This window comes from Tachyglossus aculeatus, chromosome 17 (assembly GCF_015852505.1).
Source record: "Tachyglossus aculeatus isolate mTacAcu1 chromosome 17, mTacAcu1.pri, whole genome shotgun sequence".
NCBI classification, from domain to species: domain Eukaryota; kingdom Metazoa; phylum Chordata; class Mammalia; order Monotremata; family Tachyglossidae; genus Tachyglossus; species Tachyglossus aculeatus.
In genome coordinates this window covers 55,970,646-55,988,534 of record NC_052082.1, presented here as the reverse complement: position 1 = coordinate 55,988,534, position 17,889 = coordinate 55,970,646, and the positions used below count along the sequence as shown (strand labels likewise).

The window sequence follows — 17,889 nt, the reverse complement described above, 5'->3', positions numbered from 1 at the left end:
GGGTTGGACATAGTCCCTGTCCCAAGTGGGGCTCACAGCCTCAATCCCCATTTTACAGAAGAGGGAACTGAGAGAAGTGATTTGTCCCTGGTCACACAGCAGACAAGTGGCAGAGCAGGGATTAGAACCCATGACCTTCTGACTCCCAGGCGGGAGATCTATCCACTATGTCAAGCTGCTTTAGGTCATTGAACCCCAGGAGGGGGAAAATGTCCACCTCCATCACTTCTCTGCTGGCCTCAGCCCTTCTGGCTTCACCGGTTTGGGGTTCAGTGGGAAAGGGAGGTGGAAGAAAGAGGGAAGTCTTTTATTCATTCATTTGTTTATGTAAGCTAGTTATGGGCACCGAACATGACAGCAAATTCTATCCATTAGGCCCCGCTGCTTCTACTGTTATTAGAAATAATAAAAGATGGTCAATCATGCCCTTGAGGAGCTTACAGTCTAGGCAGGGAGTCACAAATTGCAAGCAAACAAGTAGCGGAGTCAGCGTTTGGAGACCTGTGAAAAAAATTTCCAAAGTAGGTAATCAATCGATCAATCAATCATATTTTTGAGCACTTACTATGTACTAAGCGCTTGGGAGATTACAGTACATTTTTTCAGTGGTATTTGTTAAGCGCTTACTGTGCTCCAGGCTCCGTTCTAAGTGTTGGGGAAGATACAAGTTGGACAGAGTCCGTGCTCCACAAGGGCTCGCGGTCTTCATCCCCATTTTACAGATGAGGTCACTGAGGCCCAGAGAAGTGAAGTGACTTGCCCACAGTCACACAGCAGACAAGCGGCAGAGCTGGGATTAAAACCCAGGTCCTTATGATTCCCAGGCCCGGGCTCTATCTGCTAGGCCACGTTGTCTGTCCAGTGCCTAACTCAACTGTTTCCCGTTGTACTGTTGCCCTGGAAACAGAGACCAGAGGGTCACCATCGCCAACCCATCCCTCAGGCCTTTCTGGTAGGAAGGGCCAGCGAATACGTCCGGTCCTTCCTGTCCAAGGATGATGCCACTGGGTAATGAATCCCTCTCCCTGGGAGAGGGCGCGGCTGGCGAGCCGAGGCCCGGCTTACCGATGTGTCCACTGCCCGCCCGGTGACCCCGAGCACCACCCTCTGCCCTTGGAGAGATTCTACTCCAGAGTCACCCTGTTTCCAGTGGCCGTGTGCCAAGTGGGTCGGGCCAACCCCCGTTGGCCCCCAGGGTGGCACCATGAAAAGGGTGGCGGTCAGCAGGGCAGGCAGACCAAGCCATTTGAGGCCCCACGGAAGTGTAACTTCTAAGGGGACTGCCGGTCAACTGGTGACATGTCCCTGGCCATGGCCACCTCATCCTGTCCCTCTCTCAGAATGTCTGGAGGAGCTTCCCAAACCCTTCCTCAGTCCTGTTGCTCTCCAGCTTCTCCAGAACTTCTATTTAGTAGTCAGGGGATGTACTGAGCACCTTCAGGCTGCAAGAACATGAGACACATCCTCTCCCCTTAAAGGGCTTCCATCCTTCCAGGGTAGAACTTGCCTGAATGGTAGGGTCTAGAATGGAGCCCAATAATCCCAATTCACTTGGACTGTGAGTCCCATAATGATTACTACTAACTGTGGTGTGTCTTAAGCCCTTACTATGTTCTAAACGCTATGCTAAGCCCTGGGCAGATCCAGGATAAAAAGGTAAGACACGGGCCTTGACCGATATCAGGCTCATAGCCTAAGTAGGAGGGAGAACAGGCACTGAATCCCTGCTTCACAGATGAGGAAATGGCAGCCCAGAAGGCTTAAGTGATCTGCCCAAGGTTACACAGCAGATAAGAACAGGAATTAGAACTCAAGGCCCCTGACTCCCAGGCAATTGCTCTTTCCACTAGACCACTGCTCCATATGTGACAGGGACTATGTCCAATCTGCTAAGTGCCAAACACAGTATAGTGCTTAGCCCATAATAAGCACTTAAAAATACCACAGTTCTTCTTCTTCTTATTTTTTTCCCAATGTAGAGATGGCAAATTCTGAGTTTAGAGGGCAGAAAACCATCTGGTTAGCATTTGCTAGAATTCTGCCATCCCATTGCCCTCCACCATTCTCAGTACTTTAGCTTGTGGTCCATTACGACCCCAAGCTCTTCTTTTTTCCCCTCACTTTCTCTCCCCGCCAAACCACCCTGAACAAAGCCAGTTCCTACTCCTTCCTTTAGCTATGCAACACAGTGTTTCTCTTGCGATAACTCTCCCTGCCTTTGCCCCTTTCTAGTTTCATTCTGTTTTCTCTGCCCTCTTTTCTTCCTCGAAGTCCCAGGGCCAGACCAAACAAATTCCAGGAGTGCAAGCCCAGGCTTGGGGAAGACCACCGGAAAGCAAGGCATGACCACGCATCGTCCCAATTGACCCTTTCCAGGAATTTAATGGGAAGCTCTTAATTTTTCTCTCTCTCCGCGCTGACCTTCCAGAGACGAAGGCATTGGAAGAAGTGATGGGGCGGGCTTCATAAGGTTGTTAAAATGTCCCACGAGGCCATGAATTTCACTTCAAGGTTCCCAGACTGGAAATGGAGCCGGGCTAGCCAACCGTCGTCCACTCAGGGCTGGCTGAGGTCTTGATGACCTCTGGGGGATATTCACACACCTCCCCTGCCCCTCCATTCCACACTGCCTCTGCCCATGGCGTTACCCCCACCCCAGCCCGACACAACTTTTTGCTTGCTTACCAGTAGTAATTATTGTGGCATTTATTAAGTGTTCATTATGTGCCAGGCACTGTACTAAGCCCCGGGATGGACCCAAGCAAATCAGGTTAGACACAATCCCTGTCCCACGTGGGGTTCACAGTCTCAATCCTCATTTTCTAGATGAGGTAACTGAGGCACAGAGAAGTGAAGCGACTTGCCCGAGGTCACACGGCAGACAAGCGGCGGAGCCTGGATTAGAACCCAAGATATTCTGACTCCCGGTCGGGGTCTATCTGCTTCGCCATGCTGTTGGGTGTGGGGGCCCAGGGGCACAATGTTGGGCTACCAAATCTCAACTGGGACTGCTCCAGTTTTGTTCTGGGCCCAAGTGGCTTTGAATCCAACCAACTCAAACCCCCATCTGGTCTCCATCTCCACCCTCCCACAGGGTGGAATCCATCCTGAATGGACCGGAAGCCTCGGGGTGGCCCAAGAAACTGGGTATTTACTGAGCACCTACTGCATGCAGAGTACTGTACTAAGCACTTGGGAGATGACAGTCCAACAGACTACAGGCACTAGGCTGTAACCTCGTTGTGGGCAGGGAATGTGTCTGTTTATTATTAATACAGTGCTCTGCACACAATAAGAGTTCCGTAAATGCGACTGAATAAATGAATGAATGAGTGGGTAACCCTGATCCCTGCCTACAAGGAGCTTGTAGTCTAGATGTGACAGGGACAGGGATCCTGTCCAACCTGATTAACTCTGCATCTACACCAGCGCTTAGACCACTGCTTGGCTCATAATAAGCACTTAACAAATACCAGAAGTAACTAGCGGGAGAGACAGACATTAAAATAAATTGCAGATGGGGAAATGTGAGAGAAGAGAGACATGAACATAAATGTTGCGGGCCTGGGGGTGGGGTGAATATCAAGTGCTTAAGGGGCATAGATCCAAAGGCACCACAACCAGCAGGGCCAGGACATTCCAGATGGGGCCTCGAGGGTGGAGGAGGGGGGACAAGGATGACATCATGGTGTTCTAGAATTCCTCTCCCACCGCCCCGCCCCGTCCCCCGGGGCCCGTAGCTGGGGGAATCATCTTTCCCAGAGAAATTTTAGAGAAGCATCAACTGACACACCCCTCCCTGGGAGAGTCCTCGTCCATCCTTCAAAACCAAAAGCTGCTCGGGGTGATCGGGAACCCCAGTCAACCCCAGTCCGAGACCCCCAGAACCTCGGGGCTGCAATCCATCTGTTGTAATGTACTCTCCCAAGCGGTTAGTACAGTGGTCTGTGCATAGTAAGTGCTCAATAAATACCATTAATTGGGAGCCTAGGATGTTGGGGACCGTCTGTACTTCTACAGTGCTAAACCATGCACGGTGCCCTCAAGGGTCTGCCTCTCTCATCATCACCCCCGGCCCCTGCCCTGGGACCCCATTTTCACTCGGCCACCCGTTCTCCAGAGCCCCAAAGGATCCCTCCAGGGGTATTTGGGGAGACTTCCCTGTCAAGGAAATCTCCAGTCTCTTTCCCCCAATTTTCACTGCCCCACCCACTCTTCGAGCTCTGAGTGTTTGCACTCCTTAAAAATAATTCTGCTATTTTTGAAAAGGGCACTATTGTCCAAGCTCTGAGCTAAGCACTGGGCTTTTTTTTTCCTGGTATTTGTTAAGTGTTTAGTATGTGTCAAGTACCGTATAAAGCTCTGGGGTAGATACAAATTAATCAAGTTGGACACAGGCCCTGTCCCACAGGGGGCTCACAGTCTTCATCCCCATTTTACAGATGAGGGAACTGAGGCCCAGAGAAGTGAAGTGACCTGGCCAAGGTCACCCACCAGACAAGTAGCAGAGCTAGATTGGAAGCCAGGCTTTTTGATGCCCAGCCCTGCCCTATCCACTAAGCCATGCTGCTTCTCTAGATACAGAACAATCAGAAAGGACATGTTCCCTGTCCTACATAATGCTTGTAGCCTAAGAGGGAGAGGGAAAAGGTACTTTATCCCCATTTTACAGATGAGGAAACTGAAGCCCAAAGAAGTCCAAGGTCACCCTGCTGGTTGGTTGTGGGGCCAGGATAAGAATCCAGTCTCCTGACTCCCAGCCATGTGTTCTTTTGATTAGTTAAGGGGTGGGGCCCATGCAACCAGTTTCCCAAATCCTCCACTCTCCCTGCCACACCAACTGAGCCAGTTATCCCAAAGCTTCCAGACTGAATCCCCCCAAGAGCCAAATGCCCTGTGGGGCCCAGCCTGCCTCTGCTCCCCTTCCCCTCAAGAGGATCTTCAGGCTGGCTCTGAACCCCTGTCTCCTCACGGGGCTACTCACCCAAACTCAAGATCCTCTCTGGGCACAATTAATGTCTGCCTTTCCCCCGTTAGATTGTCAGTTCATTGTACACGGGAAACGAGTCTGTTTATTATTCTATTGTCCTCTTCCAAGCACTTAGTTCAGTGCTCTGCACACCGTAAGCGCTCAATAATCACAATTGAATGAATGAATAAATGAACCCCCAAAGCCAGAGTCTGGATGGACTGAGCTTCGTAATAAGTAATAATAACTGTGGTATTTGTTAAGTGCTTATTAAGTGCCAGGCACTGTCCTAAGCGCTGGGGTAGATACAAGGTAATTGGCTTGGACACAGGCTCTGTCCCACATGGGGCCCACAGTCTTAACCTCCATTTTCCAGATGAGGTAACTGAGGCCCAGAGAAGTGAAGTGATTTGCCCAAGGTCACACAGCAGACAAGTGCAAGAGCCAGGATCAGAACCCAGGTCCTCCTGACTACCTTCTGACTTCCTTCTGAGAAGCAGCATGGCTTAGTGGAAAGAGCGCAGGCTTGGGAGTCTGAGGATGGGGGTTCTAATCCCGGCTCCACCACTTGTCTGCTGCATGACCTTGGGCAAACCACTTAACTTCTCTGTGCCTCAGTTACCTCATCTGTAAAATGGGGATTAAGATTGTGAGCCCCATGTGGGACAACCTGATTAACTTGTATCTAGCCCAGCACTTAGAACAGTGCATGGCACATAGTAAGCACTTAACAGATGCCTTAATTATTATTATTATTATTATTATTATTACCAGGCCTGTACTCTATCCATTAGGCCACTCTGCTTCTCTTAGGCATCAAGGAACTCAGCAACCTACGTGGGTGCTTGGAATGGAAACACCTACCTGACAAGGCAGCAGGGTCATGGAGGAGGGGGTGTCTGTCTGAATTCAGGGGTCTCCACGTTCACCACTCTGCTCACTGGGTTGGGCAGAGTTGACCTTGTCTCTACCCCAGCCTTTAATCAATCAATCCGTGGTATTTTTTGAGCACTTTCTATGTGCAGAGCACTGTACTGAGCACTTGGGGGAATCCAACAGATTCAGCCGACAAGTTCCCTGCCCATAACAAACTTACAGTGCTTGGCCAAGAGGCAGCTCTTAATAGAGTCCATCATTGTTATTGTGTGGGAGTGGGATTGGGGGCCCCTCAGGGGATGTGTCTGTTCCACTGTACTCTCCCAACCGCTCAGCACAGTGCTTTGCACACAGTAAGTGCTCAATAAATACCACTGACTGACCTAGACGGGGCTCGGAGAACTGCCCAGTTCAAAGTGCCTCTCCGGGGGACAGCCAGACTCCTGTCTCTGGACCCTAATAGAAGTCCAGGGTTGGGGGCTCCCCATTATCTGAGCCTTCCTCACCAAGGAGTCTCCCCTTCCCCCCTTGTCCTCCCTTCTCCGCACCCCCATGGGTGACAATGGTGAGGACCGGCTGGGCATGGGGCGAGCTTAAGGGGGACTCTGGAGCCGTTTGGCCCCACCCTCCTCCCCTGCCACAGAGGGGATCCTGGGCCCCAGCCCTTTCCTTCCTGCCCATTCGGTCCTGGCGGGAACCCTGCCCTGGGGTTCGGCCAGCTGGGCCCCTCTCCACACACGGGTGCCAACAGCAACACGCTCCTTGCCAGGACGTCTCAGCCCATTGAAGGGAGCGCGGGCCCGGACCCCTGCCCGAGAGGCTCCCTCCAGGCCCATCCATCATCTGGTCCGGCCTCGGCCCGGGGGGGGTGTGGGGGAGTGGGCTGAGGGGCTGTGGGAGTTTGTGTGTCAGGGAAGTGGGGAGGGGGGGATTTTCGGGCCTTGGAACTCTAGACCCGCCTCCCCGGGGGCCTCTCCCAGGAAGCTGACGTCCAGCCGGGGGACGTTCCCGGGCCTGCGGCCTGGGCTGTTCTGCTCACTGAACCAGACCCAAGATCCCCGTCTAAACTCTTCCACCAGACTCACCGGCGGGGCGGTCTCCCCCAACTCGCCTCCTCCTCCCACTCCAGCTGTATCGCTCACCCCTTCCCCCCTCTGGGCCCCACACTCACATCCTCTTAGCCTGCTCCCAAAGTCACCCTCAATTCCTGGAAACCCCCCCCAAATTCACTCCCCATCGTGCCCTGTTCCCAAGCCTACTTCTGGCCTACTCCTGAAATCCCACCTCCTCCAGGAAGCCTTCTCTGTGAAAGAGGACATACACTCTAGGGGGATGATATGAGTACAGGGGCTGTTCTTTTTTTTTTTTTAATGATATTTGTTAAGCACTTACTGTGTACCAGGTACTGTGCTAAGCACTGGGAACTTTTTTTTTAATGTTCATTTGTTAAGTGCTTACTATGGGCGAGGCACTATACTAAGCGCTGGGGTAGATATAAGCTAATCAGACTGGACACAGTCCGTATCCCACTTGGGGCTAACAGCTTGGATCTCCATTTTATAGATCAGGTAAATGAGGCACAGAAAAGTTAAGCGACTTGCCCCAGGTCACCCAGCAGACAAGTGGCAGAGTCAGGATTGGAACACAGGACCTTTGACTCTCAGGCCTGGGCTCTTTCCATTAAGCCACACTGGTATTCAACATGCTCTTCGATTTGCTCCAGATGGAGCTCAGGGGCCAAACCACTGTTTCTGCTTTAATGAATGTTTTGGACGAGAAGAGAAGAGGAGAAATGAGAGGAAGAGGAGGAAGATGACAATGAATATATTGACACCCACTTGCAGGACTCTCATGTGTCTGTCTACTTAACTGTATATACAATTATCTATTTTGACTTCTGCAACTATTTTTTATATTTTGTGTTCCCCCGTTAGAGTGAAAGTTCTTTGTGAGCAAAGAAAGTGGCGTGGCCTAGTGGAAAAAGCCCGGGGCCTGGACATCAGAGGACCTGGGTTCTAATCCTGTCTCTGCCACCTGTCTGCAAGGTGACCTTGGGCAAATTCCTTCACATCTCTGTGCCTCATTTACCTCACCTGTAAAATGAGGATTAAGACTGTGAACTCCTTGTGGGACTTGGACTCTTTCAGCCTGATTGCCTTCTATCTTTCCCAGAACTTAGTACAGTGCGTAGCACATAGTAAGTGCTTAACAAATACCATTTTTTAAAAAAAGTCATTTCTTTATTCTGTATTTTCCAAGCATCTAATACAGTGCTCAGCAACAGGTGGGAAGCAGTGTGGCCTAGTGGAAAGAGCCCAGGGCTGGGAGTCAGACAACCTGGTTCAAATCATCATCATCATCATCATCACCATCAATCGTATTTATTGAGCGCTTACTATGTGCAGAGCACTGTACTAAGTGCTTGGGAAGTACAAATTGGCAACATATAGAGACAGTCCCTACCCAACAGTGGGCTCACAGTCTAAAAGTCTAATCTCATCTCCTCCACTTTTCTGCTTTGTGACCTTGGGCAAATCATTTAACTCCTCTGTAACTCAGTTACCTCATCTGTAAAATGGGTAGATTTAATCCTATACTCCCCCCCCCCCCCCGCCCACTTAGACTTTGATCCAGGTGGAACAGGGACTGTATCAAACCCAATTATCTTGGATCTATCCCAGTAAGTGCTTAACAAGTGCAAAGAGTCCGGACTTTGGAGTCAGAGGTCATGGGTTCAAATCCTGGCTCTGCCAATTGTCAGCTGTGTGACTTAGGGCAAGTCACTTCACTTCTCTGTGCCTCAGTTACCTCATCTGTAAAACGGGGGATTAAGACTGTGAGCCCCCCGTGGGACAACTTGATCACCTTGTAACCTCCCCAGCGCTTAGAACAGTGCTTTGCACATAGTATGTGCTTAATAAATGCTATTATTATTATTACTTTAAAAAAGTGGGCTCTTGAAAAATACTAGAATTCCACTTCTACTACTGCCACTTCTCCTACCAGAAGATAAAGGAAAAAGAGAGGTGAGGGGGCAGAGAAGAAGGAAATGAGAGAGAAAGAGGCAGAAGATATTAACAGTGATCTGGGTTAAGGAGCAGAAAACATTCTCTTTAGACTTACAGGTGACTACAGATGACAGACACAAAACTGGCCAGTAGAGCCAACCCCATGGAGGAGAGATCTCAAGTTCAACATCTCCTCAGACCCCCAAAAGGATGAGGGTCAAGCAGAATGTGGCAAGGAAAGAGCCCGGAAGGAAGGAAGGAAAAACCGCAGAAATTCTACCTGGGGAGGGGATCCATGTGGACTGTGAAGGGAAATGAAAACAATCTGGGAGTCAGAGTGGCCCCGAGCTCTGTGGTCCATGCAGCCACCTCAGCCCCAAGAGAAGAAAAAGAAGTGATGATTGAGTGGCGGAGGAGTGTTTAGGCCCACCCCTGAGCTCAGCTCTGGTCAGGGTCACGCTGAAGTCCCGTGGGCAGCCAGAGTTCCCCACTGTCCCCAAAAGAACGGGGAGGGTGGAGAGAGGCGCAAAGACAGGAAGGAGACGGAGACTTCCGAGAAGTAGCTGAAGGAACTGGGATTGCTCAGTTTGGAGAAGAGAAGGCTGTAGCCAGATTTACTATTGCTCTTCGAATTTCCCAGGGACCACCCCTCTGACAGCTGTCCCTCGTCTCCTCCTGGAGGAGGACAAAACCAGAGGAAATGGGCTTCAGCTGGGCTGGAATACGCTTTACTGCTTGAGGGCCCGCATTGGTCTGAGCGACTGAAGGGAGGGAATTCCCGTATGCCTGTCCGTCTTAGGAGGGAGGGGAGATATCACTCCCAGAGGCAGGGGAATAGATTGGTTGACCTCTCTCTCTCTCCCTTCAGATTCATTCAATCATATATATTGAGTGCTTATGGTGTGCAGAGCATTATTCAAAGCGCTTGGGAGAGTATGATACAACAGTAAACCGTCACATTCCCTGCCCACAATGAGTTTACGGCCTAGAGGATCTGAGAGGGCACCCGTTGCAATCACAGAAACTTATCCATGCCGTATCCTGATGCCGACTCTGGACCTCCAGTCATCCAGCATCACCTCCCCGGGTTTTCCAAGACCCCCTCCCACCCGCACTCCCACGCCCACCCCTCCGTTTCCCAACAACCACCCCTCTCCCATGCCAGCTGCTTACCCGTCACCCACCCTCACACTGCTCCCTCTCCTTGGCTTTCCTCCTCCTCCCAGGAAAGCTGACCCCCAAGGCTGAGTGACTATGTGTGTGTGTGTGTGTGGAGGGGCCCTCAACAGCCGAGGGGGTCCCCCCAAGATGGAACGGGGGAGACGACCCCATTTGGTGTTGGCCAGACCAAAGCTTGCCTTTGAAATAACCAATCACTCTTCCACCTGCTGAGGCTGTTGCCCTCCTGGACGCTGACTGTCCCTCCATCCTCCAGACCGGAATCCCTGCTCATGTCTGAGGTTGGCCTACCCCAGCTGCTGTCTGGAAATAAGCGGCCCGTTCCAGGTGGGCTCTGGGAAAGAGCTCATCGTGGGCAGGGAACATGAAGCAGAGTGGCTCAGTGGAAAGAGCACAGGCTTTGGAGTCAGAGGTCATGGGTTCAAATCCCGGCTCCGCCAATTGTCAGCTATGTAACTTTGGGCAGGTCACTTAACTTCTCTGTGCCTCATTTACCTCATCTGTAAAATGGGGATTAAAACTTTGAGCCCCCCCGGGACAATCTGATGACCTTGTAACCTCCCCAGTGCTTAGAACAGGGCTTTACACATAGTAAGTGCTTAACAAATACCATTATTATTATTATTATTATGTCTACCAACTGTGTTGCACTGTGTTCTCCCAAGTGCTTAGTACAGTGCTCTGCACACAGTATGCTCTCAATAAATACCACTGATTGATTAGTTCTCCAGCCGATGATGTCGGCCCAGCCCTGCCCCTCCTTGGGGGGCCTTTGCCCTTTCCTCTGGCCTCAGTCCCTGTACCGCCTCTTGCTCAGGGTGCCACAGACATACCCTCTGGCTTTGCCAGTGTCCTGCTTGCTCCCCGAGGCGATGCCTGGCCCAGCTTCACTTTGGCACTACCCTTGTTGCCCAATACCATGAGCTGCCTGTCCTCGTGCCTGAGCTTCCTTCCTGTCCATCTGCTGGGGCTTCCCCACCCAGAAGCCCTGCCAGCCAATGCCCAACTGCCCACGCCCAGCCAGCTGCAGCGACCTGGCTCGGGCACATCCCGGGGACGCCTCTGGCACCTGCCCCCCTTGGGTACTCTCCAGGGACACCGCTGGCACTGCTCTGGACTCCCAACCCATCCTGCTCAGAGCGCACAACTCTTCCGCAACCAGGCTGAACATACTCCCCGCCCGGGCTCCGCAAACTGGCACTGCTAAGTCTTCCTCTGCCAGGTTGCCTCCTCGCTCAACTCTGCCAGATCTACCTCCACATTCTGCCGATGCCCCCTCCCTCACACCCAGAGAGCACTTTTCTTTCTTCCCAGGAGCACTGCCCCCCTCACACAGAGAGAGCACTGACCCCTCCACACTGGAGCACTGTTCCTCCTTCCCAGTAACCCTGACCTTTCTCCCTCACAAAAGCTGCACTGTTTCTGCCCCCAGGAACCAAAACCTCTCCCTCACCCGGGAACAGGGTTCTTTCTTACGGAGAGCACTGCCCTCTGACAGACAGAGCACCAACCACTCCCTCTCACCGGAGCACTGTTCTTTCTTTCCAGGAGTACTGCTGTCTCACATGCACAAAGAGCACTGTTTCTGTCCCGGGGACCTCCCCAGCCCTCCCTCACATGGGGGCACTGTTATTTTTTTCAAGGACACTGTCCTGTCACAGAGAGGGAGTAGTGTTCCTTCTCCCTTTCCCAGGGAGCACTGGTCCCTCTTCCTCACACTCAGTGAGCACTATTATTTCTCTCGGAGAGCACCGCCTCTCCCTCTTCAGAGGATGCTGACCTTTCTCACTCACAGGGAGCAGGGGTCCTCTCTCAGGTCCAGAGACCCCCAGCAGGATGGATTCACTCCCTGCCTATGGGCCCAGTCTCTGAGGGCAACCTGCTTTTCCCTTCCACCCCAGTTCCCCGGCACCTGCAGCTCGCCCGCTGCCGAGGTGCCTGGGTCTGCCCTGCCTACCAGCCGTGCTCACTCGAAACCCTGGGTGGCACAGGGCAGGAACTGGGTCCCCCCTTCCAGCTCAGAAGGCTGCAGTGACCCTGGCCCCTTACCCACCTTGCAGTCGAGGATGGAGAAAGGAGGAATCAGGGCAGAAATCAACCCAACCAGAGTGGCAGGCATCCCTGGCCCGTGGGTGGCACCGCCCCAGCGCCCCTGTGCTGCTGGGGACCCGGGAACCCACCCCCAGCCCGGCCGGCTGTTGTCCCGGAAAAGACACTTACCTGGTAAAACAGGAAAACAGCTGGGAAAAGAAGTGGATAGTGCCAGGCAGAGCCAGGGAAAGCCAGGAGGCTCTCTCCCTTCCCTGCCCCTTCCTCGCGAACCTTTTCCCGTTAGGAGAGGGGAGGGGGAAGCGTCGGCTCGATTTGGTAGAAAATCCCCCAGCCGCCCCCACCCCAATAGGGCCCTGCAGAAGTCCCTCGCCCTTACCTCCTTGCTCAGAGGGGTGGAGGAGGAGGAGGAGGAAGATTGCTCCGAGGAGACAGAACCCAACTGTCCGCGTTGCCATCTCTTGAAGAAATGCCCTAGAAGCCTCTCCAGCAGTCTGTTTTATCCCAGAGCCGTTTAATTGTTGCTTACAAGGATGTGAGGGAAGAGGAGGGGTGGGGGTGTTGGGAGGCGGGGAGGGGGGGACGCTGTGGGGGGGAGAGAGAGAGAACAAGACAGGGAGGGGAAAGAGGCTCGGGACGCTACGTAATTACAAAAGGGCAAACACACAAGCCTCCATAGGCTGCTGGACTCTCTCTGTCTCTCCTCTTTTTTTTTTTCCTTTCCCTCTCTTCCCCTTTTCATTTTTCTCTCCAGGGCTGCAACTGCTGCCAAGACCGCGAGCGGAACTGCCAGAGGCCCTTCAGCAGGGAAGGGGGGGGTGGAGGGAGTGACAAAACTGCCAACCCCCCTCATTCCATCCCAGTACCATAATGACCCGGCCATACCTTTCCCCCCGCCGCCGGCAGCGAAGCATTTTGGCCACTGACCCCACAAACCCCACGGCCCCCGCCCCACGGCCTTGCAATCCCTGGAAGAAGCCAATGGACCACGTTCCCACCTGCCCCCCCATCCCTTCCCTTTCCCCCAACCTTCCCCGCTCCCCCCACACCCCCCGCCGTTTTCTAATGGTTTTTGTTTTTGTTGGAATGTGCCAGATACTGTACTAAGCGCTGGGGTAGACACAAGAAAAATCAGGTTGGACACAGTCCATGTCCCACGTGGGACTCCCAGCTTGAATCCCAAGTCTACGAATGAGGTAACTTAGGCCCAGAAAAATGAAGTAACTTGCCCAAAGTCAACAGCAGACAAGTGGTGGAGTTGGGATTAGAACCCAGACCCTCTGACTCTGGACCCGGGCTCTTTCCACTAGGCTATGCTGCTTCTTTCCTTCTACCCCTCCAACCTATCTGTAGCCCCTCGTTCTGTCTCCCAGTAGAGGTAATGATACACTCTACAGAATCATTCTCTCCCAAGCGCTTAGTACAGTACTCAGCCCACAGGAAGCAACCGCTAAATATTACTGATTGACTGACCAATTGAAGGGAATTGGGCAGGGGCTGATATTCTCATCTCCAGGCCCCTGCCTCCCTCCACTCTTTTCACCTGTTCTCTTTCTTCTGTCACCCTCCCCGATGTCAGCAACCAGGGTGAGGTGCCACTGGGAGTAACCTCCTCACTGTACCTCGTTCTCGCCCATCCCACCATCGACCCCCAGCCCACGTCCTCCTCCTGGCCCGGAATGCCCTCCCTCCGCACATCCACCAAGCTAGCTCTCTTCCTCCCTTCAAAGCCCTACTGAGAGCTCACCTCCTCCAGGAGGCCTTCCCAGACTGAGCCCCCTTTTTCCTCTCCTCCTCCCCCTCCCCGCAGCACCTGTATATATGTTTGTACAGATTTATTACTCTATTTATTTTACTTGTACATATTTACTATTCCATTTATTTTGTGAATGATGTACATTTAGCTTTAATTCTATTTGTTCTGATGACTTGACACCTGTCCACATGTTTTGCTTTGTTGTCTGTCTCCCCCTTCTAGACTGTGAGCCCGTTGCTGGGTAGGGACCGTCTCTATATGTCACCGACTTGTACCTGTACTTCCAGTGCTCTGCACACAGTAAGCACTCAATAAATACGATTGAATGAATGAAAGAATTGGGAGAATGCAAATCCATGGGCGAGGAGGCTGGCAGAGGGTCAGAGGGCCCTGGACTCTGGCGGTTCAGGGATGGGCATGGCCCAAGCGAGGGGCTGTGCCAGCCAGGAACCCGGCCAGCAGGAGGGAGGGAGGGCAGGCCGGGCCTGGGGTGGAAATGTAGCATTAGTGTGAGGAGATAAGCTATCTCCGGGGGGGGCCCGCTCCACCTTCCCCTCCTCCGGGCGGGCCGGGCCGGGCCTGGGCCGGAGAGCCTAGCTGGGCAAAGGCCTTGCCAGCTGGCCCGCCGATCGCCGCTCCCCGCCGCCGATCACGCCGCTGTCAGACATCACACACCTGGCCTGGGCTGTCAGACGCCTGGGGTCCTGCCCAGGGCTCGGGAAGGGGGGTGCTGTCAAGGCTGGGAGTGTTGTCCCAGGCTGAGAGGGGCTGCGGGGGACTGTCCGGGGCTGAGTGGGGCTAGGGGCGCTGCCCTGGGCTGAGGGGTCTTCTGGGCCTGGGGGCCTAAGCCAGGCTGAGGGTGGAGGCTAGGGGTCTCTCCTAGCCTAAGGGGGGCTGCCAGGGTTGGGTGGTTGCCAGGGCTTGCCCCAGACTGCGAGGGGCTGCTACTGCCCGGGGCTGGGGGTCTGTCCCAGGCTAAGGGGGGCAACTGGAGATGGGGCAGTTTCTGCTCATAAGTCCGAGGGATGGACACCAGCACCGCACGGGATTGTGGATGGGAGAGCATGGGCTCCGACTGAGGCCTGCAGCAGATTGTGGGGAGGCCCTATTGCAATCACCCCTAGCCAACTTCCCTGACCAGGCCCCTCATTTCTCCTATTAGCTCGCCCTTCTGCTTTGCCTCTGCACTTAAGTGCTTTCGACCCCTAGCCCCACAGCATTTACATTTATATTCTTTTCCCCTATCTGAAATGTATTTTAATGTCCGTCCCTCTCTAGACTGTAAGCTACTGTGGGCAGGGACCATGCCTATCCACTCTACTGCATCATTCTCTCCCAAGCATTTAGTCCAGCCCGCGGGAAGCACCCAATAAATATGATTGATTGAGTGATCGATGGATTGGAGGGAATTGGGCAGGGGCTTGGAGGGGATTGTGGGACAGGAGGGAGGAGATGGGGCTGGATCTCACAGAGCCTAGAAGGAGGCAGATGAGGATGGAGGCCACTCGACTGGATGAAAGTATCAAAATCGCCTCTGCCCAACATCCTTAAAATGATCCCTCTGGGTCAAACGCCCATGGTGGGCAGAGCTGCAGACTGGGCGGTGGGTTGGGGGTACAGAGAGGAAGAGATTCAGTCTCTGCCCTTGAGGGGCAGACGGTCTGGAAGGGGAGATGGAAAACACACACACACACACACACACACACACACACACGTACATACATACTTCAGGAGACTGAGGAGTGTGTGTTTTGGTGGGGGTTGGGGCAGACAAAGAAGAAGATATGTTAATAATAATAATTATTATTATTAAGTGTCGGGCACTGTATTAAGAGTTGGGGTGGATACAAGCAATTTGGGTTGGACACAGCCCCTGTCCCCTGTGGGGCTCACGGTCTCAATCCCCATTTTACAGATGAGGGAACTGAGGCCCAGAGAAGCAAAGGTACTCACCCAAGGTCACACAGCAGATAAGTGGTGATCCCTACCCCCAGGGGGTGGGGGTCCCAGTCCAATAAGGGAGACGGAACAGGACAAAACCATCAACAAAGAAGCAGCGAGGCTCAGTGGAAAGAGCCCGGGCTTTGGAGTCAGAGGCCACGGGTTCAAATCCCGGCTCCGCCAGTTGTCAGGTGTGTGACTTTGGGCAAGTCACTTCACTTCTCTGTGCCTCAGTTCCCTCATCTGTAAAACGGGGATGAAGACTGTGAGCCCCACGTGGGGCAACCTGATCACCTTGTATCCCCCCAGGGCTTAGAACGGTGCTCTGCACATAGTAAGCGCTCAACAAATACCATCATCATGATCAAAAAACCCTAAGTTGCTGCAGTGACTTGGAACTCCTCGGGCTGGATATTTTCAGGGATATACACAAGGGATGGGTTTGGTAGGCGGGGAAGGGGGGCAATGCGGTGCCCCTTATCCCCAGGGTTGCCCCACCGGGTGGCCAAGGGGCAAGTTCAGGGGCAGACCCCCCTCCCCTCTTTAAGAAAGGGGCCACTGGGCCGTTTCCCAGTGGAAACGCAGAGGACGGGGCGGCCTGCCGTTCTCCCGAGCACCAGAAGGGGGCACCCGCGGGGCGCTTAAAAAAAGCCAAAGGATTCGCACGTTCCAAGACGAGGACTGAATTTTTTCTCCTTTTTTTCCACCAGAGCCACAGGGTTTTTTATCATCAATCGTATTTACTGAGCGCTTACTGTGTGCAGAGCACTGTACTAAGCGCTTGGGCAGTACAAATTGGCAACATATAGAGACAGTCCCTACCCAACAGTGGGCTCACAGTCTAAAAGGGGGAGACAAAACCAAACATACTACAAAATAAAATAGAATAGATATGTACAAGTAAAATAAATAAATAGAGTAATAAATATGTACAAACATATATACATATATACAGGTGCTGTGGGGAAGGGAAGGAGGTAAGATGGGGGGATGGGGAGGGGGACGAGGGGGAGAGGAAGGAAGGGGCTCAGTCTGGGAAGGCCTCCTGGAGGAGGTGAGCTCTCAGTAGGGCCTTGAAGGGAGGAAGAGAGCTAGCTTGGTGGATGTGCAGAGGGAGGGCATTCCAGGCCCGGGGGATGACGTTGGCCGGGGGTCGATGGCGGGACAGGCGAGAACGAGGTACGGTGAGGAGATTAGCAGCAGAGGAGCGGAGGGTGCAGGGTGGGCCATTTATTACGGCAACGATCCCTGATCTGCCCCGAGCGACTGGTCTTGGAGAGCAGAAAGGCGTTCTCTGCCCATCTACCAGTCTTGGAGAGCAGAAGGCGGAGCTGGGGAGGGTCCAGGATGAGCTGCCTTGTCTGCAAAACCTCAGGTCCTGCCGCCTGAATAATAATAATAATAATAATAATAATAATAATAATAATAATAATAATAATAATGGCATTTATTAAGCACTTACTATGTGCAAAGCACTGTTCTAAGCGCTGGGGAGGTTACAAGGTGATCAGGTTGTCCCACAGGGGGCTCACAATCTTCATCCCCATTTTACAGATGGGGGAACTGGGGCCCAGAGAAGTTAAGTGACTTGCCCAAAGTCACACAGCTGACAATTGGCGGAGCTGGGATTTGAACCCATGAACTCTGACTCCAAAGCCCGTGCTCTTTTGGGGCTGGAGCTCAGGGGCACTGGGGGTCGCAGGGTCGGGGGTGGGCTTGAGTGGCATCAAATGGGGAAGCAGGACCTCGTTCATTTGTGATCGTACTTTTGGAGCGCCTACTGAATGGCAAGAAACAGTCGTGTTCCCTGCCCACAGCGGGCTTGCAGTCTGGAGAAGGGAAGACTGACATCAATATAAATAAGTACAATGACAGATATGGACATAAGTGCTGTGGGGCTGGGAGGACGGAAGAGCAAAGGGAGCACGTCAGGACAATGCAGAAGGGGTGAGAGATGAGGAAAAGTGGGTCTTAGTCTGGGAAGGCCTCTTGGAATCTCTTGAACTTGTTACTTATGGGCCTGCCCTTTATTTCTCTCTTTCTGCCACCCAGTCAGCTCTTCCCTTTCTTTACATGCCTAGGTATTTTCTCCTTAGCAAATTACTGTTAGC

The 17,889-nt window shown here is 52.9% G+C and overlaps 1 protein-coding gene across 5 annotated transcripts in view; it reads right to left on the bottom strand.

Moving 5' to 3' along the window:
* Positions 1 to 12,620, bottom strand: part of ELN (elastin) — a 46,378-nt gene extending 33,758 nt beyond the window's left edge. For all 5 annotated transcript variants that reach the window (XM_038759310.1, XM_038759311.1, XM_038759313.1 and 2 more), the window contains exon 1: positions 12,461 to 12,620. In XM_038759310.1, coding sequence (XP_038615238.1) covers positions 12,461 to 12,539 — 79 coding nt within the window. In that variant the 5' untranslated portion in view covers positions 12,540 to 12,620. The remainder of the gene's footprint in view (positions 1 to 12,460) is intronic.
* Between the last annotated feature and the right edge of the window lie 5,269 nt (positions 12,621 to 17,889).